This window comes from Grampus griseus, assembly GCF_964374135.1.
Source record: "Grampus griseus genome assembly, chromosome: 16".
NCBI classification, from domain to species: Eukaryota; Metazoa; Chordata; class Mammalia; order Artiodactyla; family Delphinidae; genus Grampus; species Grampus griseus.
In genome coordinates, this window is record NC_139010.1 from 42,415,165 (window position 1) to 42,438,555 (window position 23,391).

Here is a 23,391-nt window from a genome sequence, read left to right on the forward strand (position 1 = left end):
CACGCTATAAATTCCATGTCTTTTTCTTTTCCCACCAGGGCCCTAGGATCTTCATTTTGATGTTCCCTCCAAAACAAGGTGGGCAAACCCGAATCTCTTTGATCCCTTCTGAAACTAACACTTAAGCTTAAAGCAGGCTGGCTCCTCCTCCAGCCCACCACCACCACCACCAACCACCCCCCACCTCCAGGACTGCTGCTAAAATAAACAGCCCAGAACTCATCCAGGACTTCCCAGGAAAGAAAAGGGAAGGAAAAAGAAATTTTAAAGTTACTGTGCCCTCTGGTGGTCATAAGTGAAACCAAAGACACCAAAATATCTATTAAATTTTCCAAAAGTACTTGAGTTACAATTTACCATAATATTTGCTTATAATTTTACAAAATAAAGTATATCTTTGCCACACCCTTTCTTTCGTTAATTTATTTATTTGCCAAATGCTTTCTTAATTATAGTATTGCTTGTACATATTGATCTGTTTTTCTTGATCAGATTTTTTAGTGAGTTGTGTTTCTTGAGGTTTATAATTTTCAGCTTTTGTGTTTTCTAATTTATTTCTCCTTTTATTAATAGTATTTTTGTCTTATATGTCTCTGAGTCACCCTTTCCAAGAAATATAAATTGAATGTTTTCTTTTTTTCTTTATGATGATAAAACACTTTCTGTGAATTTTCTTTTGAGTATTGCTTTGATAAATATTACAGAATTTTATATGTAGTGTTGTCAGTTAATAAATAGTATGTTGCTATATTCTTTAGTTTCCCACTTTAGCCAATTATTATTTAAGAAAGAATTGAGCAAGTTTTAAGTGGCACAATTTTGTGATAACTATAGAAACATTCATTGTTAGTAGTTTTGCTAAATTGGGAAAGGGGTTATTGCCTGTAAGCCTTCATTTGTTATAATGTATTGATTCCCTTCATATCATAATGAATTATAATACTTTGTAAAGATTGCAAATTCTGGAAAGGCTCTAGGCTCTATCAATTAATTCTATTTTATTGTTTTGTAATCTATACCTACCTTTTGACTTAATATAAACTGATAATGGTAAATTCAAGTTTCTAAAGAGCATAGTTTGTCAAATATTCCTTAACTCTAAATGTTATGTCAACTATAACAAAATTCATAAAGTTTTTAAAAGAGTGTATTTAATATTGATTGTAATTTTTGTTAAATGCTGCATATATATATAGTCACTTGTTGTTGACCAAAAAAATGCTTTTTAATATTAGTATTAATGTCAGTGCCTCTGTTCATATTTGATAAAGCCTTTCCAGGTTACTTTGTTCCAGGTGCAGTCAATGCACATCCCATGAAGACAGCCCAGTGAGTTGGAAGAAATAAGGGTGCTTGGAGTCAGATCTGGGCAGAATCCCAGATTGCCCACTTAATAGTTGTGAGACACTGTGCACGAGATAGACACCTCTCTAAGGTGGAGGGAATGGCAATGCCTGCTACATCAGATTGTTGTTAGGATTAAATTTTATGTAATAAACATAAATGTCTGCACAAACACATCTATTCCTAAGAGCATCAGACTTGGAACTGTTCCCAAGTCCATTCTTGGGCACTTCTGTGTATTCACTATGACTTAGTATTTATCAGGTACCTAAAATGCAAAATGAATTGTATTTTTTAGACAAATCAACATTTAGGAACTTATCCTGGAAATCCAGAAGAAGAAAAAAAGCTCACATATTGTGGAATGATGGAGAGGGAAGAGTGGAGGAGTTAGAGCCAGTAAATAGTTAGGAGTAAAACTAGGAGGGCAAGTGTTTGACAGAACATGGGAGGGGAGAGGGAATTCTTCACCCTCAGAGGACACATACTGTAGACTCTGGCAATCCAAGCCCAACTTTTTATTCTTCCTTGTCTGTTTGTCTTTAGATGAGTGAATGTATTCCCATTTGCTTCCATCTTTTACTACGGTTAAGCAGGAAGACAACCCAATTTTGATGCTATGGTTGTCATCCTAAAACAGTATTGGCCTCATTTTAAACACATCTAAAACTAGCAATAAACACACCAAACTTTATTTGCTCTTTACGGAAGTGCTAAGACTTTAATGATTTGGGGCTTCTCTCAGCCCACTTTCTCATCCCTTCCTATTCTTTTACTATTCAATTTGTGATCATAAATGCTGATTTAAAATGATACTGTCTTCTCTCCGTGTGTGTGTGTGTGTGTGTGTGTGTGTGTGTGTGTGTGTGTGTGTTTGTGATGTTGCATCCATTTCTCTTGGTCCATCAGATTTGTTAGTAATATATCCTCTCTCCTATTGGGGGTTACTGATTTCTTTTAATCCCACATTCCTTAAAGTAGTTTTGAAGAGCTTTTTACCTCCCAATAAGACAGATTGCTTTGCTGTTTTCTTTTGGGTTCCCCAGAAAGTACACCCTGAGACAAAGACTTGAGGGCAAGTCATTTGGGAAGCACAATCAGGCAGTAGGAAAATGAACCAGAGACGGAAGGAAAAAATCAATCCAGTGTGCATGGAAGGGTAGGTTACTACTGTGGGCAAGTGGGGTGCAAGCCCACTGGGGCCCTCTGAGAGAACATGGAACACACTTCAGAACTGTCCTGCTGAGAAGGGGGCAAGATGAGCTCTCTCTCCATGAATTCCTAGTCGTCACTGGTTGAGGTGGCTCCCGAAAGCATTAATCCCCTTGAGGCCTGCCACACTCAGAAGGCCAGGCAAATTCCTGTGGCCAAAGAAAGTCCTCAGGCAAGGAACTCAAGTTTTTGAGGTGAGAGCCCTCCACACATGGAAACATTGTCCACTGAAGCTTAAGGTGAACTCAGGAGAGATGAGAGGGGCACCAACAGCATCTGCTAAATACGTTTATTTTGTAAAGTCCCACAAAGAGCATCAGGGGCTCTGCCAAGTGAATGTATTTGAGAGTGACTGAATCACAGTGCTGCCTCACAGGCATCTTTGGAGCCTCTGCCATGAGAACCACATGTGAATACAAACAAGGTCCCAAAATTATAGCAACTTCTCCTTTAGTTGTAGAAAGATTACAGAAAAATATTGTGTCACTAATTTATCAGCAAGTACTTTTAAATGGAAAATATTTTCCAATTAAATATTTTAAAATTTTATCACTGAGGACAGTTCTAAAAATATTATTCAGAAAAACACAGAAAAATAGTGCCCAGCAGCTTGTTTTATGGGTTAAAAACAACTCATTTCAACTCCTAGTGCAACACATTTTATTTTTAAAGCATTCTAGTTAATAAACTGGCAGGTTCAAACTCAAATACTGGGAAACTCATAAATAAAAGTTTACCAACATTTGAAATGCTAAGACTACAGTATTTTTTAAAACTTGGAACTTTTAAACAGTTGGAAGGATTTCAGAAATAAAAAGGGCAAAAGCACAAAAAGTGATGTGTTAGTATGTTCCCACTGACATATTTGCATATATTTAAACTTTTAAAATGACAAATATGTTCCAAAATGCCATAACATAAACCATCTCCTCAGTTAAAGTCCATTTTCACAGTGCTCTGAAAACAGCAGTCTTTGAAAATGTGAAGCATCAGTTCAGCATTCACCCTATAATTTATCTTTTCTCTTTTTAAATAAACACTGGGACTTCTGTCTTCAGAAACTTCATAACCATCAAGGTAAACTTGAGTGCCTGAAAAATACTCTGCACTTTGAGGTACCTGGTTCCCATAATGAAAAGACGCACTCAACTCAATTCTATTAGATTTGAATATTTGGAAAGATACTCTTGTTGCCAAACTATGTGCCACCATCCCCTCCACTGGAATTATATAAATGTACGTAGCACTAAGATGGAAATTTCTAAAAGAAAACAAGTCTACAAAGCTGTTCTTCAGTCCTGAGGAACTTAGATAGTGGTAAAACACACAAGACATTTTTTAAAGTTCCATAGTCTAGACAGATACATGTGTGGCCTCCAATAAAAGGCTGCCACAGGTCATGATCAGAGGCTTTCAAGATAGTGGTTCTATGCTGGGTTTAATCTCCACTGTATTTAGAAGAACTCTAATATTTGTTATAAACCCTCATTAAAAGTGAGATAACTTCAGGTCTGAAACTGACCAGTTCTATTCTGTTGTATTCTCATAAATGAAACACACTGAAATATAAGAAAGGAAACTTTAGTTGAAATGTATCTGCTAAATATAAAATGACACTTTACTGGTAATAATCTCTTGTCTTGGCAGAAGAATTTTTTTTTTTTTTAATTTTTGGCTGCGTTGGGTCCTCGTTGCTGCACGCGGGCTTTCTCTAGTTGCGGCGAGCGGGGGCCACTCCTCATTGCGGTGTGCGGGCTTCTCATTGCAGAGCACGGGCTCTAGGCGCACAGGCCTCAGTAGTTGTGGCTCGCGGGCCCCAGAGCACAGGCTCAGCAGTTGTGGCGCACCAGTCCAGCTGCTCTGCAGCATGTGGGATCCTCCCGGACCAGGGCTCGAACCCGCATCCCCTGCATTAGCAGGAGGATTCTTAACCACTGCACCACCAGGGAAGCCCTGAGAAGAATGATTTTTATCTTCAAGTGCAAAGACTCGTGGGGTTCAGATTCAACTTTTAAAGTCATTGCAAATTAGGCCAATTGCGAAGCTGGGGGAATAGTCAACAAAACCACCCTCACTTCTGTCATCAATTTCAAGTTTGGGGGTCTCCCCAAACCACCTTCAGCTTTGATAACTTGCTAGAAAGACTCACAGAACTCACTGAAAGCCGTTGTGCTCAGGGTTATGGTTTTTTTACAGGGAAAGGATAGAGACTAAAATCAGCCACAGGAAGAAGCTCACAGGGCAGAGTTGGGGGAAAGCACCAAACATGGAGCTTCTGGCTGTCTTCTCGCCATGGAGTCAGGTCAGCAATGCTTGCCAAATATTAATGTGTGATCATATGCACAGAGTACTGCCAGCCAGGGAAGCTCCCTTAGAGCCTTGGTGTCCAGAGTGTTTACTGGGCTCCATCACATAGACATGATTAATCACGCATGTAGCTGGACTTAGTCTCCAGTCTCCATCACCTCTGGAGGTTGACTAGTAGATACCACATGATCCAAAGCTCCCACCCTACATCACACTGCTACTCCCTGGAGTGCCCACATCCCAACCTAAGACTAACTAATGTGGCAGCCTGCACCCTAAATCACATTTTTAGACTATCCAGTATGACCCAAAGCCCCGGATGAAGATACTCCTATCAAGCATGATATTCCAAGGGCCGAGAGATCACCTCCCAGAAACCAAAGACAAATGTCAGACCTCTTTTGGGCAAGGGTAAATTATTTACTACACAGTAGAATCAGTTGTATGATTACTACAATTGTGTATTTTATATTTCAAAAAATGTGTCTGACTAATCCAAAACACTTTTGAAGCTTTTAAAGCCTTTTACAACCATCAACTGTATTTTTTACATACTTTAAAATAAAAATCATTACTCCTTTTTTTTTACTTCAGTTATACCAAATAAAAATAAAGCTAATTTTTAAGTTTTGCTTGGAAAGGAAAATGAATAAGAAGGAAAAAAGACAGTGAGGCAGACAGTTTGTATGTCCCTACATTTATCTTGCATTTTAATATTATCATTACCAACAGATTTTATTTTTTTCTCTAAAATAAGGAAATGCCACAAATAGGAGGAATTAAAGGAGACACAACATCTATGTGTAATGTGGGATCCTGGACTGGATTCAGGAACAGAAAATGAACAGTAGGGGGAAAACTGATGAAATTTAAATAAGGTCAGTCACTTACTGTTAAGTTGTACCACTGCATATTATACCAGTATTAATTTCCTGGTTTTGACTATCATATTATAATTCTGTGAGCTGTTAGTATTGGGAAAGCTTAGTGAAAGATGAATGTGAAAACTCTGTCTAGTTTTTGCAGCTTTTCTGTAAGTCTAAAATTATTTCAAAATAAAAAGTTAGAAGAAAAAGGCTTAAAATGATCTATCTCTGCTTATTCAAGGATTCTCTAAAACAATCATTTTAATCTTTTTGGAGGCTGACCAACTCTTTAATGAAAAGTATGTACTATCTGCCCTAAAAAGCCTCCAAGTCCACTTTTGCCATTTTGCATGTTCACAGACCCACATGGAGCCCATCCATGGGCCCCAGATGAAGAACCCTGGCTCGAAAGACCACAGCTCAGGACTTGGGTGTGGTAGTAAGTAACATCTAACAAATAACCTGAGCAGGAACAACTTCTAGCTCCCACCTGCAGTCACATTCATGCTTGGGACTTCTTACAAAATGCGAGGCCTTGCTACAAAATGGGCTGTGCTCCCCTATGACATTTCCTCAGAAGGTCATTATGAAAGGACAACACTCACCCACACAACAAAAGGCACCTCCTCTTTCTGGGCCAAGCAGCCCCTACATATATCCTAAAGGGACCTTAAGGCAGCCCAATTAAATGATATCAAACAGAATAATCAGCTCTGGGCATGAGAAGCTCAGCAGGAAATGATGGCCGGGCCCATAGTCCTGGAAATAGAAGAAAATATATACCAAGTGTAGGGCATCTGTCCCCACCCCCCAAACTTTCCTTCCCATCTTCTGGTTTATAAGCAACTCCCTCAAGATGCTAAATGAAGAAAGGCACAGCTAGTTACATGGTAGAAATAAATGGCAAGAATTTAAAAACAGCTGAAGCCTGCATAAGTAGATCCCTTAAGGATAAATAATTTATATTTGAATAGTTGAGGGAATTTTGAGGTTACAAAAGCTAAGACGCATACACTAGGCATTATTAAGCCCAAATTACTAGTATCCTGAATTTATAAATCAGGTAAGAATAGTGAGATCAAACACAAGACATAATTGTGCAAAGAGACAGAAATAGCTGCAGAGAACAGGACTGGCTTGTCCAAAGAGAGGCCAAGATGACTTCCAGCCCTGAGAAATAGTTGGCAAGTCAAGAGACACTTGCAGGCTCTAGCCGAGGGATCAACAACCTTTCCAGAGGATTGCACTAAACCACAGACTCCTTTCTTTCTGGTAGGTCCAGCTACTCGAGCATGGCCCCTGAGCAGGAGGGGCCTGAAAGAAAGCCAGCTTTCTCCCAAGCACTGGTCTCCATACTGGACATAGTACAATGGTTTTGAGGGATGGGAAGACTGGTTAGTTCAGTGAATGTACAGAGTAGTGGGATGGGATGGGGGTTCATAAAACACAGTTCTTAAGAGATGACTAAAGGGGCTTGCATTTCTGATGGGGGGGTAAACACAGACTTGAGGCATAATGGAAATTATTCTGATAAACTCTTCCAGGAGGGCAGACCCTCATTCTACCACTCTAGATCCAAAGACTCTGTTGAGATTATGGCAGAAAATGAAGCCCTTGAGCATCATGCCATCTCATGCAAGCTTCTGGGGCAGCCCCTCCCTTCAAAGGAACCAAGAGTCCTTTCCAAGTCAGTAATTCACTTTAGAATTTACTGCAGAATTCTGCAGCTTTCATTCCACATTTAGGATTCAGTTACCTCATTTTTTCTTTTCCTGAGAAAAAAACTGTGGAAGTCAAATGTATATTTTTAGGACTTTTTGAAACATATTAGCAAATGTCTAATCAGAATGACTGTCTCAATTTACACATGGATGAAAACGTCTATTTCCCTAGTCCCCATTGCAATATTTTGCCATTCACTAGCTAGGGAAAAATTTTCTTTGTTTCAATTAGCACTTTTAAAAAATTAGTAAGTCTAAGTACTTTTCTTTAATTCTACTTTTTGTGTGTGTGAGTTGCTATCCTTTGCCAAATTTCCATTGAAATATTTTCTTTCTCTTATTGATTTGTATGATCTATTTAAATATGACAATTATTAATATTTTCCTAGCTTGTCATGTGTTAACTTCAGTTAAAGGTGTTTTTGACACAGAAGTATTGGATTTTAATGCAATCAAATCCAGCAATCTTATTCTTTATTGTTTCTGCCTTTGTTATTACCATGGTTAGGAAAACCTTTCCTAGGCCAAAATTATAAAATTATTAAACCATACGTTCTTCTGGGTCTTTTATGGATCTGGGTTTTACCTTTCACATGTAATCCACCTGGAGGCTATCTTGGCATAGGAGTTAGATAAACATTTACCTTTATTTTTTCGCCTAATGGTTCGCCTTTTGTCATAACAAGTTATTGAATTATCTATCCTTCTGTGATGTTCTGAAATGCATGTGAAGTAAAGTATTAGTTCTTTGGCAATTTTTCAAATTGACATTCCTGACACCCTTGCCCAGCTCCCCTCCTTCCTGCTGAGTGTGTGTTAAGATGCAGGCAGTGGTTGAGGACTGGGCCCCACGTAGGATCTGGGTAAAGACTGCTAAGTGTCTGTCAAGGGAGGGGTGGGTGGGTCTCATCTGGGTCTCATCAACTCCATTACTAACAGCTTTCTCCTCCACTTTCTATTCAATGTGTCCACTTTCCTGAGACACCTTAAGATCTGTTGAAAAAGGTGACAACATTCCCCCTTTACAGTTACCTTCTCCCACCAAAACTTTGTCTTCTACTTTCACAATGGGAGCTGAAACGTCCTAACAACCACAGCTGATCCTGACCCCAACAGAACCGATAGGACTTCTAGGCGCATGGTGTTGTTTATCAGCAGGGGAAATGACTTCGGGCCCTGGGGTGACACACTCAGCCTTACTGACACAGCCTTGGGAGAGAAGGGAGCAGAGATACTCATACAGCACCACCCTATCAGGTGCAAGGACTGGCCCTTGCTTGGTGCCACCTGGGCTATGAAAATTGTCTGTGGCTGCTGTAAAAGGTAAGAAAGAGCAGTGACTGTGCCCGTCCCTTAATGCCCTACCCCTTTCTCTTTCCGACTCTGGAACAAATAATGAAGGAGGTACCACAGGGAGCCCTGCATTTGTGCTGAGGGGCCTTTATGGAGTGGGGCCCTCAGGGCAGTTTCCCCTGCACACTCAGGGACTTCTCTGTAAGACAGCTGTTGGCCCTGGTTTTGAGGAAGAGAGTTCATTTTGCCTTCTCAACTAGACTGTCAGCTCCCTTTCTAGAAAAAGAGAGTGTATCTTGTTGACATTTGTGTCCCCAAAACCCAGCACAGTACCTGACATTTAAAATGGGCTCAGGACATAAAGGTTCAACAAACTTAAGTACCGATGTGTTGTTAGTAATAGTAATAACAGACACTTAGGAATCAACTTATAACTTACACTTTGTACACTGTGTGAAATTAAATGTTTTGTTTTGTTTTGTTTAACAGGTGGCTTTGGTGTAGAGGACAAGGACACAGCAAGCGGAAACATTCCTTGTGAAACTCCTCATTCAATAGGATAGACTAGTCTCTGAGTGGGAGCTCTGGAGCCGGGAGCCTGGAGAGAAGTACACTGAGGAGAGCTCCAGGATGAAGGAAAACAAAGGTGATTCCAAGTGGGAGGAAGGAAGCCCAAAAAGCCTAAAGCCCCCAGGAACTTTAATGCCAGTCTTCCCTGACCAATTCCCTCTCAGAGGCCAGGATCCTTTAAAAATGCATTTGAAGGTGGCTTGAGGCATTTAGACAGCCTTTAACTCATGGATGTTCAAAATCAACCTTTGTCCCCTCCCAGTATCATACAACAGGGCCAGGGATTTGACTTGTGGCTCTTCAGAGAAGCCCCAGGAAAAACAGCTCTTGCCCCCTGAACTGAGCGATTTTCAGGGCTTACAATTTCTCAATGCTTCAGACACACAGTCAGTTAAGAAAAAAATCTAATTTATTACCCTAGAAAATACTGTTTTCTCTCCATAATTCATGGAGTACATACAGAACGATTTTTTTCTGGGTTCACTCACATACCTGCCTTTGCTCTGAAGCAACAGGATAGCGGGGTGGCCTGGCCTGGACCCTGGCCCTTTCAAGAAGCCTTCACCTGGCCCCTGTAGCTGTCACCTGTGCCTATCCTGGGCTCTCCACCAGGTAAGAAGCCTGTCCAGAATCCTGTAGCTAGTCAATTTGCTTGTTGGCTCCAGACTGTTGTGATGGAGCCAAAAAGCAAATTCAGGACAATTCCAAACCTGATCTCTTACCCATTTAGAGTGCAAATTCTTACTGATGGGATCGGTAGGGCATAGCTCTCCTCTCCAGGCTCTCGAAATTTTCCTGTGATATTCCAAGTCCTCTTTCCCCACAGACTTCACTTGAAATATTTGCTCCTTGTCTCAGAACTCTAATTACAGATTTAGTCTCTGCTCATGCAGCGGCTCAACGCAAAACCCCTAAACACCCGAGGCTTTATCAACTCATTTCTTCCCAACACTTCGCTTCAGAACCCTGGATTCCCCCTGTCCTGGCTCAGCGGACGGCTTCACCAACCTGCCATCCCACGCCTGGCTAATCTGAGTGGCCGTTTGGTGCTCTCGGCCCCCGCTCTACATCCGCGAACAAGTCGGCATCTCTGGCTCGGGGCCAAACAGGAGGGACCTGAGCGCCCAGCGCGCACCAAGACCCGCAGAGCCCGAGCGGCCGGTCGCATCGCCGAACTACGTTTCCCACAGTACTCGGGGAAGCCGGGGCCGCCGAGGTGCGGCCCGCCCCCGCTCAGGCTCGCGCGGAGCCTCCTGGGAGTTGTAGTCCGGGCCGCTCGCGCCGGCGCTGCTGAGGGCTTGTTGTCGGCCTTTGTCTGTCTGCGGGCGCGCGCCGCTGCGGTGAGTGAGGCCGCCGGCCGGGTCCGTACGCCCGAGCGAGGCTGGGCCCCGCCTGCAGGCCGCGGTCCCTGAGCCCCCTGCGGCCTTGAGTAGGCCTGGCCAGCTTGGACTCCCCAGGGCAGCCAGCTGCGTGGGGAGAGGTCTGCGGCCCGCAGGAAAAGGTCCAGCTGGACCAGAGAAAGGGGTGCTGAGGCCCAGCGCGCAGGGCCGGCCCGGGGGTTTGGGGGTGGGGGCAGACCTGAGGCGGGAAGGGAGAGTCTGTCGGTAGGAGCAGGGGTCCCTCCGCCGGACAGCACGGCCGGGTGTGGAGCAAGGCCCTGCACCCCGAGACGCGGGAGGGGGAGACCACAGGCAGGTGTGCCCCGGGGCCCGCGGGGAGGGTTTCAGAAGACGCACAGGAGAAAGTGCAGTCTCTCTGAGGTGGGTGAAAGGGAGAAAGGACAAACTTCGTTGGGTGCAGAATAGGAAAGGACAAAGTGGATTCAGGTGTGCAGAGAAAATAATCACCCCTCCCCAGAATCTCCTAATCCTTAAACTATCCCTCAAGAAAGCAACAATCCTAGTCCTCTGCTGTGGACTCTCAACTTTAGGCCTTAAACCTGTAGGTCATGTCAGAGGCCCTTCACATTTGGTTCTTTTATTCTCCCAAGAGCTACTTGATAATACAGTGTTATCAGACTATTTAGTAAGTGAGGAAATAGGGTCAGGGCTGTTTGGTTACTTGCCCAGTGTCATTTAAGGGGAGAGAAGGGTAATCCAAGTCTCTCATGGCCTAATTCTGAGCTCTTTCCACAGGATATAATGGCCTTTCTGATAGGAAAAGCAATATTTTCTACTATAAAGTGACTTTATCCAAAATCTTCAGGAAATTGATTCCTCAGATTTGTGGAATCTAGGGAGAAAAATACGACAACTTCCCTTTATTAATCAAGGAGGTTCCTGAGACGCAGCTGAGCTGTTTCTTGTTGAATATCTCACAACATGTGGAGAGGCACAGCTGTAAGTGCTGCCCACACGTTCTGACCAAACTATTTGCTGGACTAACCAGAGACAGAGTCCAACCTCAGGTAGCAGGTACCTATATACTTTCCACTGACTCTTGATGGATGTGTGGTTGAGCAGTAACACCTTCCACTTCCAAGTGAACGGTGTTGTAGTGTCCTGACACTCTGATAAGGCATCGCTCTGTGTCTTGTACTGCAAATTGGAGCTGAGTCCTCCAAATAAAGAGTTTAAATGCCTCTCCAGTCATCAAAACATGCAGCAGAAAGGGCAGTTGTCAAGAAGACCAGGTGTTTGGGTTAACAAAGAATTGTAGTATCACACTGCTATTTCATTAAATCAGGAGGCCAGCATTTTCATGGGACGTAGTAGAGGGAAACAAAGATTATACATTGGACCACTGCATAAATAAAGTGTAAGTATTCAGTAATTAGGGTCCTGAAATAAGAATACCCCCCCCCCCCAAAATACAAAAGGATAATATGGAACACGAGGATTCCTAGGATCTGGAAGAATAGTAAGGTCTGGTCAAGCTCTGTTCCATTCTATTTCATTTTATAAGAATTCTCACCAGCTTTTTAGTGACGAGAAAGTAGAGAATTGTCTGGACATAGGCTTTGGATCCAAAAAGTCTTGGATTTGAGCCTTTGCCTCACCTTGACTCCTTACTGGCTCTGGGAATAGGGGCAAGTTACTTACCCTAATCGGTGTGCCTTGGGCTTGGTTTTGGAGTCTGAAGTAGGTCTTTTTTCCTCCAAGAATTGGCAAGTATTTATAGTTCCTCAGAACTGGTATTCTCATACCTTGAAGCATCTGGAGCCTCCTAAGAAGTGCCAAAAGGAAATATGAAATCTCTTGTTCTGTCCTAATAACCTAGAGGGGACTGGAGAGGAGAGCTGGAGCCATTTCAATCATAGAATCAATCATGATGGCTGAAATTTTTTTTATATTCTGAATTCCTTTGGAGGCTTGGAGGATAGAATAGCAGGCTGTTAGGCAGGGGAAGGAAGTGGACAATTCCAGTCACATGCTAAGGCTAAGCTAAGGTACAAATAGGATGGACCATTATCTTGGCACTGGCAAGAAGAGATACTTGTTTGCTTTATGTCTTCTCTGCTTTCCCACCTCCTGCTTCCTCCTGGACTCATTTATAAGTGGTCATGGTACCTTTTGGCTCATTTTGCAGTTACATTGTAGGTGACTGACATTACATCAGGCAATCAAGATTTCCTCCATTCACTCATACCCCAAACTGGAGCTCCTGTTGACTTTATTCTCCTCACTTATCAATTCTCCTGTCCTTTCCTGTTTGTTTTTGTTGTTCTGTTTTGTTTTTGTTTGTTTGTTTTTCCCTCCCCAGGTACTCAAGAACAGCCCATGGAAGAATCATATGAAGAGGTGGTGATTAAGGTCATACAGCAGGAGTGGACATGTTTGGATTTCCAACAGCTACTCTGCTGGACTGTCATGGAAGATATGCCCAGAATGTAGCATTTTTCAGTGAGTCAGTTGATTGCTGGGATGCCCTCAACTCATAATAATCAGTGTCCCTGTTCTCAGCACTAGTCAACAGGCTGAGGATGCACAGAAGATGTTCCTTTGGTGGAGCTCACCGTTTCTAGGGATTACAGGGAAAGCCTACAAACTGGAGTTAGAAATAGTAGAAACAGAGCACAGCAGTCTTGATATGGAGGTAGTCTCTGAGAGAATGAATGAGCAGTTTTAAATCTCAGCACAATCATTGAATAACAAGTTGAAATCTCCCTAGGATGACTCCAAGAAAACTATTATTAGTGATGAATGGACCCATATTTAAAGTGCAGTAGAAGCCTCATATGCAGGGCAATACTGGAGAGTACTGTCAATATCTGCATAGGAAGTGTTGAGAATAACTTCCAAACCAAAATAGACTTCAGTTCCACCATAGCTTAGCAGATTGAAATAGCATGGATTTTAAAGGGAAAAATTCCTTGGATCAGATTCTGTGATAGCCCTGACTTGATCTGTGTTATCAGACAAGTTATTTAACTTTCTTGTGCTCCAGCCTCTTCATCTGTAAAATGGGACAATAAGCTCTATCTTGCAGGGTGCAGGGATTAGAATTAATAGATGTAAAGTACCAAGGATTCTGCTACATATATTCTGATATCATGGAGCTTACTCCACTGTTAGGAGAGCAGACTAGAGCAGAAGTGGATTTCTCACGAAACTAATGAAACAAGGTTCAGGATCTTTCCCTTACACTGGTCTCTTCAAGGCCTTGTCCCTACTTTTATACTGTTTCTTAATGAAATCCATCCAAAATTTTAAAGCTTTAGGCCCTACACAACCTGGATCCACACCTGTTTTGGTGTCAGAACTTGGGTATGGCACTAATTTGATCATATATAGTTTTCTTAATTTTTCTGAGCCTGTTTTCTTACCTTTAAAATGGAAACAACCATGTCTATACACAATACTATTTGGGAGGCTAAATTAAACTAAATTTAGAGGCAGTACACTGCTATGGAGCATGCCTGAATCCCAAGTCTATGCTTACCTAGCTGCACAATCTTTGACAACCTCCCTATACTTTCACTTTCTTAACTGTAGCAATAGATTGTTTTCAGGATTAAATTATCTATGCAAAGTTTATAGTATAATATCTGGCACATTATAAGCACTCAAAGCATTGTTTCTTTTTTCCCTGTTCTTCTCACTCAGCATATTGGTGCCTCTTACATGACTTCCCTCTCATTTTACCAGATGTGATGACAGAAGCCCACCACAAATATGATCACTCTGAGGCCACAGGATCCTCAAGCTGGGATTTCCAGAATTCTTTCAGAAGAGAGAAGCTGGAACAAAAATCCCCAGATTCTAAGACACTACAGGAAGATTCACCTGGAGTGAGACAGAGGGTCTATGAGTGCCAGGAATGTGGAAAATCCTTCAGGCAAAAGGGTAGTCTAACGTTACATGAGAGAATCCACACTGGTCAGAAGCCCTTTGAGTGTACCCACTGTGGAAAAAGCTTTAGGGCCAAAGGCAATCTTGTTACACATCAACGAATACACACAGGAGAGAAGCCTTATCAGTGCAAGGAGTGTGGGAAAAGCTTTAGTCAACGAGGTAGTCTGGCCGTTCACGAAAGACTCCACACTGGACAGAAACCCTATGAGTGTGCTATTTGTCAGAGAAGCTTCAGGAATCAAAGTAACCTCGCTGTTCACAGAAGAGTTCATAGTGGTGAGAAGCCCTATAGATGTGATCAGTGTGGAAAAGCCTTCAGTCAGAAAGGAAGCTTAATTGTTCATATCAGAGTCCACACAGGCCTGAAACCCTATGCCTGCGCACAATGCAGGAAGAGTTTCCACACCAGAGGGAATTGTATCCTGCATGGCAAAATCCACACAGGAGAGACACCCTATCTGTGTGGCCAGTGTGGGAAAAGCTTCACTCAGAGAGGGAGTCTGGCTGTGCACCAGCGAAGCTGCTCACAAAGGCTCACCCTATAACCACTCTCATCAAAGGAAGTTCTCTTTATGAATTAACAGCATAAAATCCCCTGAGGTTAAACAACCTATTCAATTTTACAGAATGAATGGAGACTCCTTCAGAAAGACCATCACTGGGTAGAGCAAACTGACTTTTCTCCCTTCCCCCAAATGAATATCAAAAATAAATGTCTTGTTTATTATCGTTATCATGTATGATTCATAATTTGTCCACTTATTTTGACCTAATTTCCCAAGGTACCACCATTAATCTAGTACACAATTGGAGATTTATGTAGCATATACAGATTTTAAATTTGCAATTGACACCATCAGCCTGTTTTAAAAAGTCAGCCTCTTACCAATCCCAAGATTATTTTCTTCTCTACATATTCAAATTAATCTTGTTTTGCATTCAAGACCACTGGGCAGAATTCATGAGGCAAATCTAATAATCCTCATATTGAATATTATCTGAATGGTAGTCTCAACAGCATATTCTAACAAATCACCCATGTTCATAGCAGAGGCCCTAGCCTTTCCTTACAAAAATAGGATCCCTTCCAAGCCTGCACTGTGGTTTACTTCAGTCTTCCACTCCTAACTGGGATAGAGATAACTTGCCTATAGCCAAAGAGCAGACAACTATCTACAATAGTTGACACAATGACTCTCACTCCCTTTTGGCAACAGCAGCAATCTCTCAGAGTTAGAGTCACCTAGTAAGGGCATAAGTGTCCTCATTACTGAGCTCAAATTTGTAGTCAATAATGAAGTTCCAGTCCTCCAACAACACAATCCTCTTCCTCCTACACAGATACATGCATGCACACACAGAAGAAATTTGGAAAGTAATAGTTTTTTACCTCTAGTGGATGAGATTTGAGGAATAGTGGAGACGAGAAGTTGGTCTTGAGGGGGAATTTCCAATTTTTTTAACTTTAGCCATCTAAATTTTCATTCTGAGCTTTTATGTAATTAAAATGATGAATGATGTAGATGGAGTGGTTTTCTTGATAAGATACCATTCCATTCTTTCTTTACCCTATAAGCTGTAGGTTCCTATAGACTATAGGCTCCCTCTAGTAGATCCTATAGGCTGTAGGCTCCTTAATCCAAGAAGCTTAACAGAAAATCTTGAGAGAGGTAAATTTTATCGAAGATCTTTAGGCATAGAAACACTATGAGTTTGAATAATAATACAATAATACTCCTAAAGATACCCTGATAATTTTTTTATAAATTTATTTATTAGTTCTTTATTTTTGGCTGAGTTGGGTCTTCAATGCTGCACGCGGGCTTCCTCTAGTTGCAGCAAGCGGGGGTACTCGTTGCGATATGTGGACTTCTCATTGTGGTGGCTTCTCTTGTTGCAGAGCACGGGCTCTAGGCACGTGAGCTCAGTAGTTGTGGTTTGTGGGCTCTAGAGCGCAGGCTCAGTAGTTGTGGCACACGGGCTTAGTTGCTCCGCAGCATGTGGGATCTTCCCGGACCAGGGATTGAACCCATGTCCCCTGCATTGGCAGGTGGATTCTTAACCACTGCACCACCAGGGAAGCCCTACCCTGATAATATTTGAAGATGCATACCAGAATGTTCATATCACCCTCATTTATAATAGTCATAAACTGGAAATAACCCAAATGTCCAATAACAGGCAAGGTAATAAACTGTGGTAGAGTCATATAATAAAATACAACTCAGCAATAAAAAATAACAACTGATACATGCAATAACCTGGATGGGGCTTCCCTGGTGGCGCAGTGGTTGAGAGTTCACCTGCCAATGAAGAGGACACAGGTTCGTGCCCCGATCCGGGAAGATCCCACACGCTGCAGAGCGGCTGGGCCCGTGAGCCATGGCCGCTGAGCCTGCGCGTCCAGAGCCTGTGCTCCGTAACGGGAGAGGCCACAACAGTGAGAGGCCCACGTACCGCAAAAAAATAATAATAATAATAACCTGGATGAATTTCAAAGATTTGTGTTGAGTGAAAGAACCCAAACACACACACACACACACACACACACACACACACACACACACACAAATATAGTACATAATTCCATTTATATAACTTCACAGAACAAGAAAAACTAATCTGCGGTAAATGACATCAAACAGTGGTTGCCTCTGTGGAAGAGAGGGGAGGGGACTGACTTGAAAGAAGCACACGGAAACTTTACAGAGAAAAAAATGTTCTCTTCCTTTCTTCAGGTGGTAGATGCATGGGTCTATACAACTGTCAAAACTGATTGAACTCAACACTTACAATCTATGCTTGTTATATGTAAAGTACATTTTATATATAAAGTATAGTATATGCAAAGTTTAAAGAACAATGAGGTAGTTTTAAAATATTGCCCACAAGTTCTTCCGACACTCATCATGTGTTCTATGTCACTTCCCCTTGAATCTGGGTAGGCTTGTGTCTGCTTCAAACAATGAAACATGGTAGAAGTGATGCTACATGACTTCCAAGAATAGGTCTAAAAAACACTTTAAAAGTCTGAAAAGTTTCTGCATGATTCTCAGAACACTTGCCCTGGAGAAAACCAGCTGCCAAGTAAAAAATCCAACTATCTCAAGGCCACTCTGCTGGACAAACAGCATATAAGTGCTCCAGTTGACAGGTTCCCTGAGCTCCCAACAGATAGCATCAACTCTCAGCCATATGAGTGAACCATTGTCGATGCATAGCCCAGTAGAACCTTCAGATAACTATAGCCCCAGATGATATCTGATGAAAACTATGAGAAACCCACAAGTTAGAACTGCCTTCCCAAATTCCTAACACACAAAATCATGAGAAAAGTTAAAGGTTATGACTTTATACTACTAAATTTTCAGGCTGCTTGCTATACAACAGTATTAGTTAAAATATATATACATTTTAAGGATAAGCTATTTTCAAAAAAAATGAAAAATCTGGGGAGCAACTTGATATAAACTCTGAATAAATAAAAACAGGAAATTAGGATTTATGGTTCACAAGAAAGCTTAAGGTATAAAAATAAACATTCCCTTTGACAAAATAGGAGGCAAGGTATAGATTAGTTAAGCCAGATGCAAATCCAAATTACAAAATAAAGTAGATGTGGGTCTCCATCAGTCCTGGACTATGAGAAATGTGTGTGTGTGTGTGTGTGTGCATGTGTGTGTGTATCTTAGAATCCTGGTTCTGCAGAAAAGAATCTGTAAATAAAGAGCAAATAGATCAGAAAATATAAAGTATCTTTAAAAATATAATTCCTATTTTCTATATGTATATTATTAAATTTCTTTAAAGATTGTTGGTTGCTTATATTAATATAATAACAAGAGAGTTCTGGTTCCAGATGGCAAAGTAGGAAGATTCTGAACTCACTTCCTCCCATGGACACACAGAATCTACATCTACATACAGAACAATTTCCTCGGGGGGTGGGGGGCGACCTAAAAACTAGCTGAGCAACTCCTACACACTGGGCAAATGAAAAAAAACAAAAACAAAAAAAACCACACTGAAGCAGGTAGAAGTGAAGGGCTTGAACCCCACATCACGCACCCCAACATTTAAGACCTGCACCTGAGAGACATACCCCCTAAAACATCTAGCTTTGAAACCAAGGGCTTGCATTCATGAGACCCACGAGGCTATAAGGAAATTAGAAATTTAAAAAAAAAAATGAGAAATGGCTCTTAAATGGCTCACATGCTCAGATAGATTCACACCAGGGTCCAGCACGGAAGCAGCCACTGAGAGGTGCCCAGATTTTATGTGAAAGAGGCATATTTGCTTATGTTAAAGTGTCAGCCTAAGGAGCAGGCATCTAACTTAACACACATATAGGAGCCTACTGGGGTGCTCTCAGGGATGGAAGCTGGCAGGTGCCATCTTCGTGCTCTCCCTCTGCCATGCTCCAGCTCACCGGTAACTCCTGAAAAGGAACGTATACCCTCCTCTGGAACACTAATTCTTCCAGCTGAGGCCCATGGGACAAATCTAGTTTGCCTGGTTCTGGTGACAAATGGGGCTTGCACTTCAGCGTCCCACGGGTCTCCAACCAAAGGAGAAAGAGTTCTTAAGCAGCTACCACCCCCAGAGCACAAAAGGCAACAGACCAAGGTAGCCAGTCTTTCTGTGAAAGAGGCATATTAGCTTATCTTCATAGCTATGGCCTGAGTAGCAAACTTCTATCTAAACACACATGTAAGAGCAAACTTTAATCCTCTCCAGAGACCTCAGAGGTCAGGCGCTATTTTTATGCTCTCCCTCTGCCATAATCCACAGTGCCAGTGTCTACTGGAGAGGAGCTTGTACATGTGTCTGATACCCCAAATTTATGTGGGTGCTACCCAGGAGACATTCCTTGATCACCTTGCTCCGGTGGCCAGCAGGGCTTTGTTCATGGGTCCCAGGTGACTGTAACAAATGGAGACAATTATTGGCCAGCTACCATCCCCAAAGCACTGCACAGAAAGCAGACTAAAAACACACCCCAGTCTTTCTGTGAAAGAGGCTGATATGCTTGAGCTTCAGCCTGAGGTGCAGGTTTCTGTTTGGCACACATCCAAGGATGAAGGCCAAAGGATGCCATGTTTGTGCTCTACCTCTGCCCTGCTATAGGTTGCTGTATCTCCCAGAAAGGAACTTGTACATTCATCTAGCACTCCAACTTTTGAGACTGTTGCAAAGGGGACAACTCTAAATTGCCTGGCTATAATGGGCAGGCAGTCCCAAAAGACTGTATATAGTTGTATATTTTAAAGGCTGCTGTCTGAGAGTCTAACTTCTAATCAGCTTGCATGTAGGAGCTAACTGAGATCCTCTCCTTTGGAATACTGACAGGTAATGTCACATCCTCTACTACTGAGAGCCACTGAAAGTAAAGTCTGCTTAGAGAATCACAAAAGTTGGAGAAAAAACCAATAACTAAGGCAGGGTTGAACAATAAAATGCACCTACTACACAAGACCTTCAAGACTGGGAGAGATAGCTGTTTTATCTAATACATAGAAAGTAACACAGACACTCAAGGAAAATGAAGAGAGGAATATGTTCCAAATGAAAAAAAAAGATAAAACTTCAGAAAAAGTCCTTAATGAAATGGAGACAAGGGATTTACCTAATTAAGAGCTCAAAATAATGGTCATAAGGATATAAAGATGTTCACTGAACTTGAAAGAACGGATAAACACAGTGACAATTTCAACAGAGATGTAAAAAAATATATAAGAAAGTATCAAATAGAAGTTACAGAGCTAAAGAATACAGTAATTGAACTAAAAAATACACTAGAGGGGTTCAACAGCAGACTAAATGAAGCAGAAGAAAGGATCAGTGAACTTGAAGACAGGACAATGCAACTCACCCAATCAGAGCAGGAAAAGAAAAAAGAATGAATAAAAGGGAAGATAGCTTAAGGGACTTATGAGACAACATCAAGTGAACCAACATTCATACTGTAGGAGTCCTTGAAGAAGAAGAGAGAAAGAAAGGAGCAGAAAACTTATTTGAAGATACAATGGCTGAACACATTCCTAACCTAAGGAAGGAACAGATATCCATATTCAGGAAGTCCAGAGAGTTCCAAATAAGATGCACCAAAAGAGACACACACAAAGATAGATTAAAATTTAAATGTCAAAAGTTAAAGACAGAGGCTTCCCTGGTGGCGCAGTGGTTGAGTCCACCTGCCGATGCAGGGGACACGGGTTCGTGCCCCGGTCTGGGAAGATCCCACATGCCGCAGAGCAGCTGGGCCCATAAGCCATGGCCACTAAGCATGCGCATCCGGAGCCTGTGCTCCACAACAGGAGAGGTCACAACAGTGAGAGGCCCGCGTACCACAAAAAAAAAAAAGTTAAAGACAAGGAGAGAATCTTAAAAGCAGCAAGAACAAAATGACTTGGTACATACAAAGGAACCCCCATAATACTATGAGCAGATTTTTCAGCAGAGACTTTGAAGGCAGAAGGGAATGGCATAATATACTTAAAGTCTGGAAAAGAAACTGCCAACTGAGGATACCCTAATTTGCAATGTTGTCTTTCAGAATTGAGGAGAGAGAGAGTTTTCCAGACAAGCAAAAGCTAAAGGAGTGCATAACCACTAAACTGGCCTTACAAGAAATGTTAAAGGGACTTCTTTAAGCTAAAAAGAAAGGGTGCTAAATTAGTACAGGAAAGCATATGAAAGTATAAATCTCAATGATAAAGGTAAATATATAGTAAAATGTAGAATAATCAAATGCTGTCCATTAATCACTTAGAAAGCTAGTATAAAGTTTAAAAGAGAAAAGTAGCAAAAAAACTATAACTACAACAATTAGTTAAGAAATATACAAGATTTAAAAATTTAAATATGACATCAAAAACAAAATGGGGCTGGGGAGAGTAAAAATGCAGAGCTTTAGAATGCATTCAAACACAAATTGTTATCAACTTAGAATAGACTGTTATAAATAAAAGTTGTTATATATAAGCCTCATGGTAACCACAAAACAAAAACCTATAGTAGTACACAAAAGATAAATGAAAGGAATCTAAACATACCACTAAAGAAAATAATCAAATCACAAAGGAAGAGAGCAAGAGAAGAAGAAAAGAAAATTACAAAACAGCCAGAAAATAATTAACAAAATGGCAGTAAGTACATACTTATCATTAATTACTTTAAACGTAAATGGACTAAATTTGCCAATGAAAAGACATAGAGTGACTAAATGGATTTTTTTTTAAAAAGACCTATGATATACTGCCAACAAGAGACTCACATCACACTGAAGATCAAAGAATAGAAAAAGATATTCCATGCAAATGGAAACCAAAAGAAAGCCGGGGTAGCTATATTATATAACACAAAACAGACTTGACTGTAATAAGAGACAAAGAAGGGCATTACATAGTGGTAAAGGGATCAATTCACAAGACAATATAACATCTGTAAATATTTATGTACCCAACATAGGAGCACCTAAAATATGTAGCAAATATTAACTGATCTAAAAGGAGAAAGAAACAGCAGTACAATAACAGTAGGAGGTTTTAATATCCCACCATCATCAATGGATAGGTCATCCAGACAGAAAATCAATAAGGAAGCATCAGCCTTTAATGACACATTAGACCAAATGAACTTAACAGACATATATAGAACATGCCATCCAACAACAGCAAAATACACATTCTTCTCAAACGCACATGAAACACTCTCCAGGACAGATCACATGTTAGACCACAGAACAAGTCCTAATAAATTGTAAAAGACAGAAATGTCAAGCATCTTTTCCAATCACAATGGTATGAAACAAAAACAAACAAAAAAATTAGTTACAAAAATAAAACTGGAAAATTCACAAATATGTCTTGATTAAACATCTACCGAGTGAAATGAACATCATTAATCATATGACAAATAAAACATAAAAATTATAGGATCATCTCAATAGATGCAGAAGAAGCATTTGACAAAATTCAACATCCTTTTATGATAAAAACTCTATGAAGTGGGTATAGAGGGAACAGAGTTCAGCATAATAAAGACCATATATGAAAGTCCGCAGTTAACATCATACTCAATGGTGAAGAACTGAAAGCTTTTCCTCTAAAATCAAGAACAAGACAAGGGTGCTCACTCTCACCACCTTTATTTAACATATTGGAAGTCCTAGCCAGAGAAATTAGGCAAGAAAAATAAATAATAGGCATCTAAATGTGAAAGGAAGGAAGAAAACTGTAACTACTTACAAATGACATAATATTATATGTAGAAAACCCTAAATACTCCACCAAAAAACACGTTAGAATTACTTTAAAAATTCAGTAAAGTTGCAGGATACAAAATCAATATACAAAAACACTGTTGCACTTCTGTACGCTAATAATAAACTATCAGAAAAATTAAGAAAATAACCCATTTACAATTGCATAAAACAAAATACCCAGGAATAAATTTAACCAAGGAGGTGAAAAAACTATACCATGAAAACTATAACACTTTGATGAATGAAACTGAAGACAATACAAATAAATGAAAAAATACATCATGCTCATAGACTGGAAGAATTAATATTGTTAAAAGAGCCATGTTACCCCAAGCAATGTACAGATTCAATGCAATCCCTATCAAAATTCCAATGGCATTTTTCACAAAAATAGTACAAACAATCCTAAAATCTATATTGAACCACAAAAGACCCCAATTGGCCAAAGCAATCTTGAGAAGAACATCAAAGCTAGAGGCACCACATTCTCTGATTTCAAACTATATTTTAAAGCT

General features: G+C 40.8%; 1 protein-coding gene across 2 annotated transcripts; it reads left to right on the top strand.

Annotated features, from left to right (window-relative positions):
- Positions 1 to 10,578: 10,578 nt before the first annotated feature.
- On the top strand, positions 10,579 to 15,338 carry ZNF32 (zinc finger protein 32). Of its 2 annotated transcripts, none has more exons than XM_082673555.1 (3): positions 10,579 to 10,653; positions 13,016 to 13,155; positions 14,359 to 15,338. In XM_082673555.1, the coding sequence occupies exons 2-3, from the start codon at positions 13,086 to 13,088 to the stop codon at positions 15,150 to 15,152; spliced, it is 864 nt and encodes a 287-aa protein (XP_082529681.1). In that variant the 5' UTR covers positions 10,579 to 10,653; positions 13,016 to 13,085; the 3' UTR covers positions 15,153 to 15,338. The 2 variants fall into 2 exon arrangements, with proteins under 2 accessions (XP_082529681.1, XP_082529682.1); XM_082673556.1 differs by having other exon boundaries at positions 14,401 to 15,338.
- Positions 15,339 to 23,391: the final 8,053 nt, after the last annotated feature.

Coding starts and splice junctions, on each gene's coding strand:
- ZNF32 (XM_082673555.1), top strand. CDS start 13,086: ATGTTTGGATTTCCAACAGCTACTCTGCTGGACTGTCATGGAAGATAT. Junction 13,156..14,358: donor CCAGAATGTAGCATTTTTCA/GTGAGTCAGTTG, acceptor CTTCTCACTCAG/CATATTGGTGCCTCTTACAT.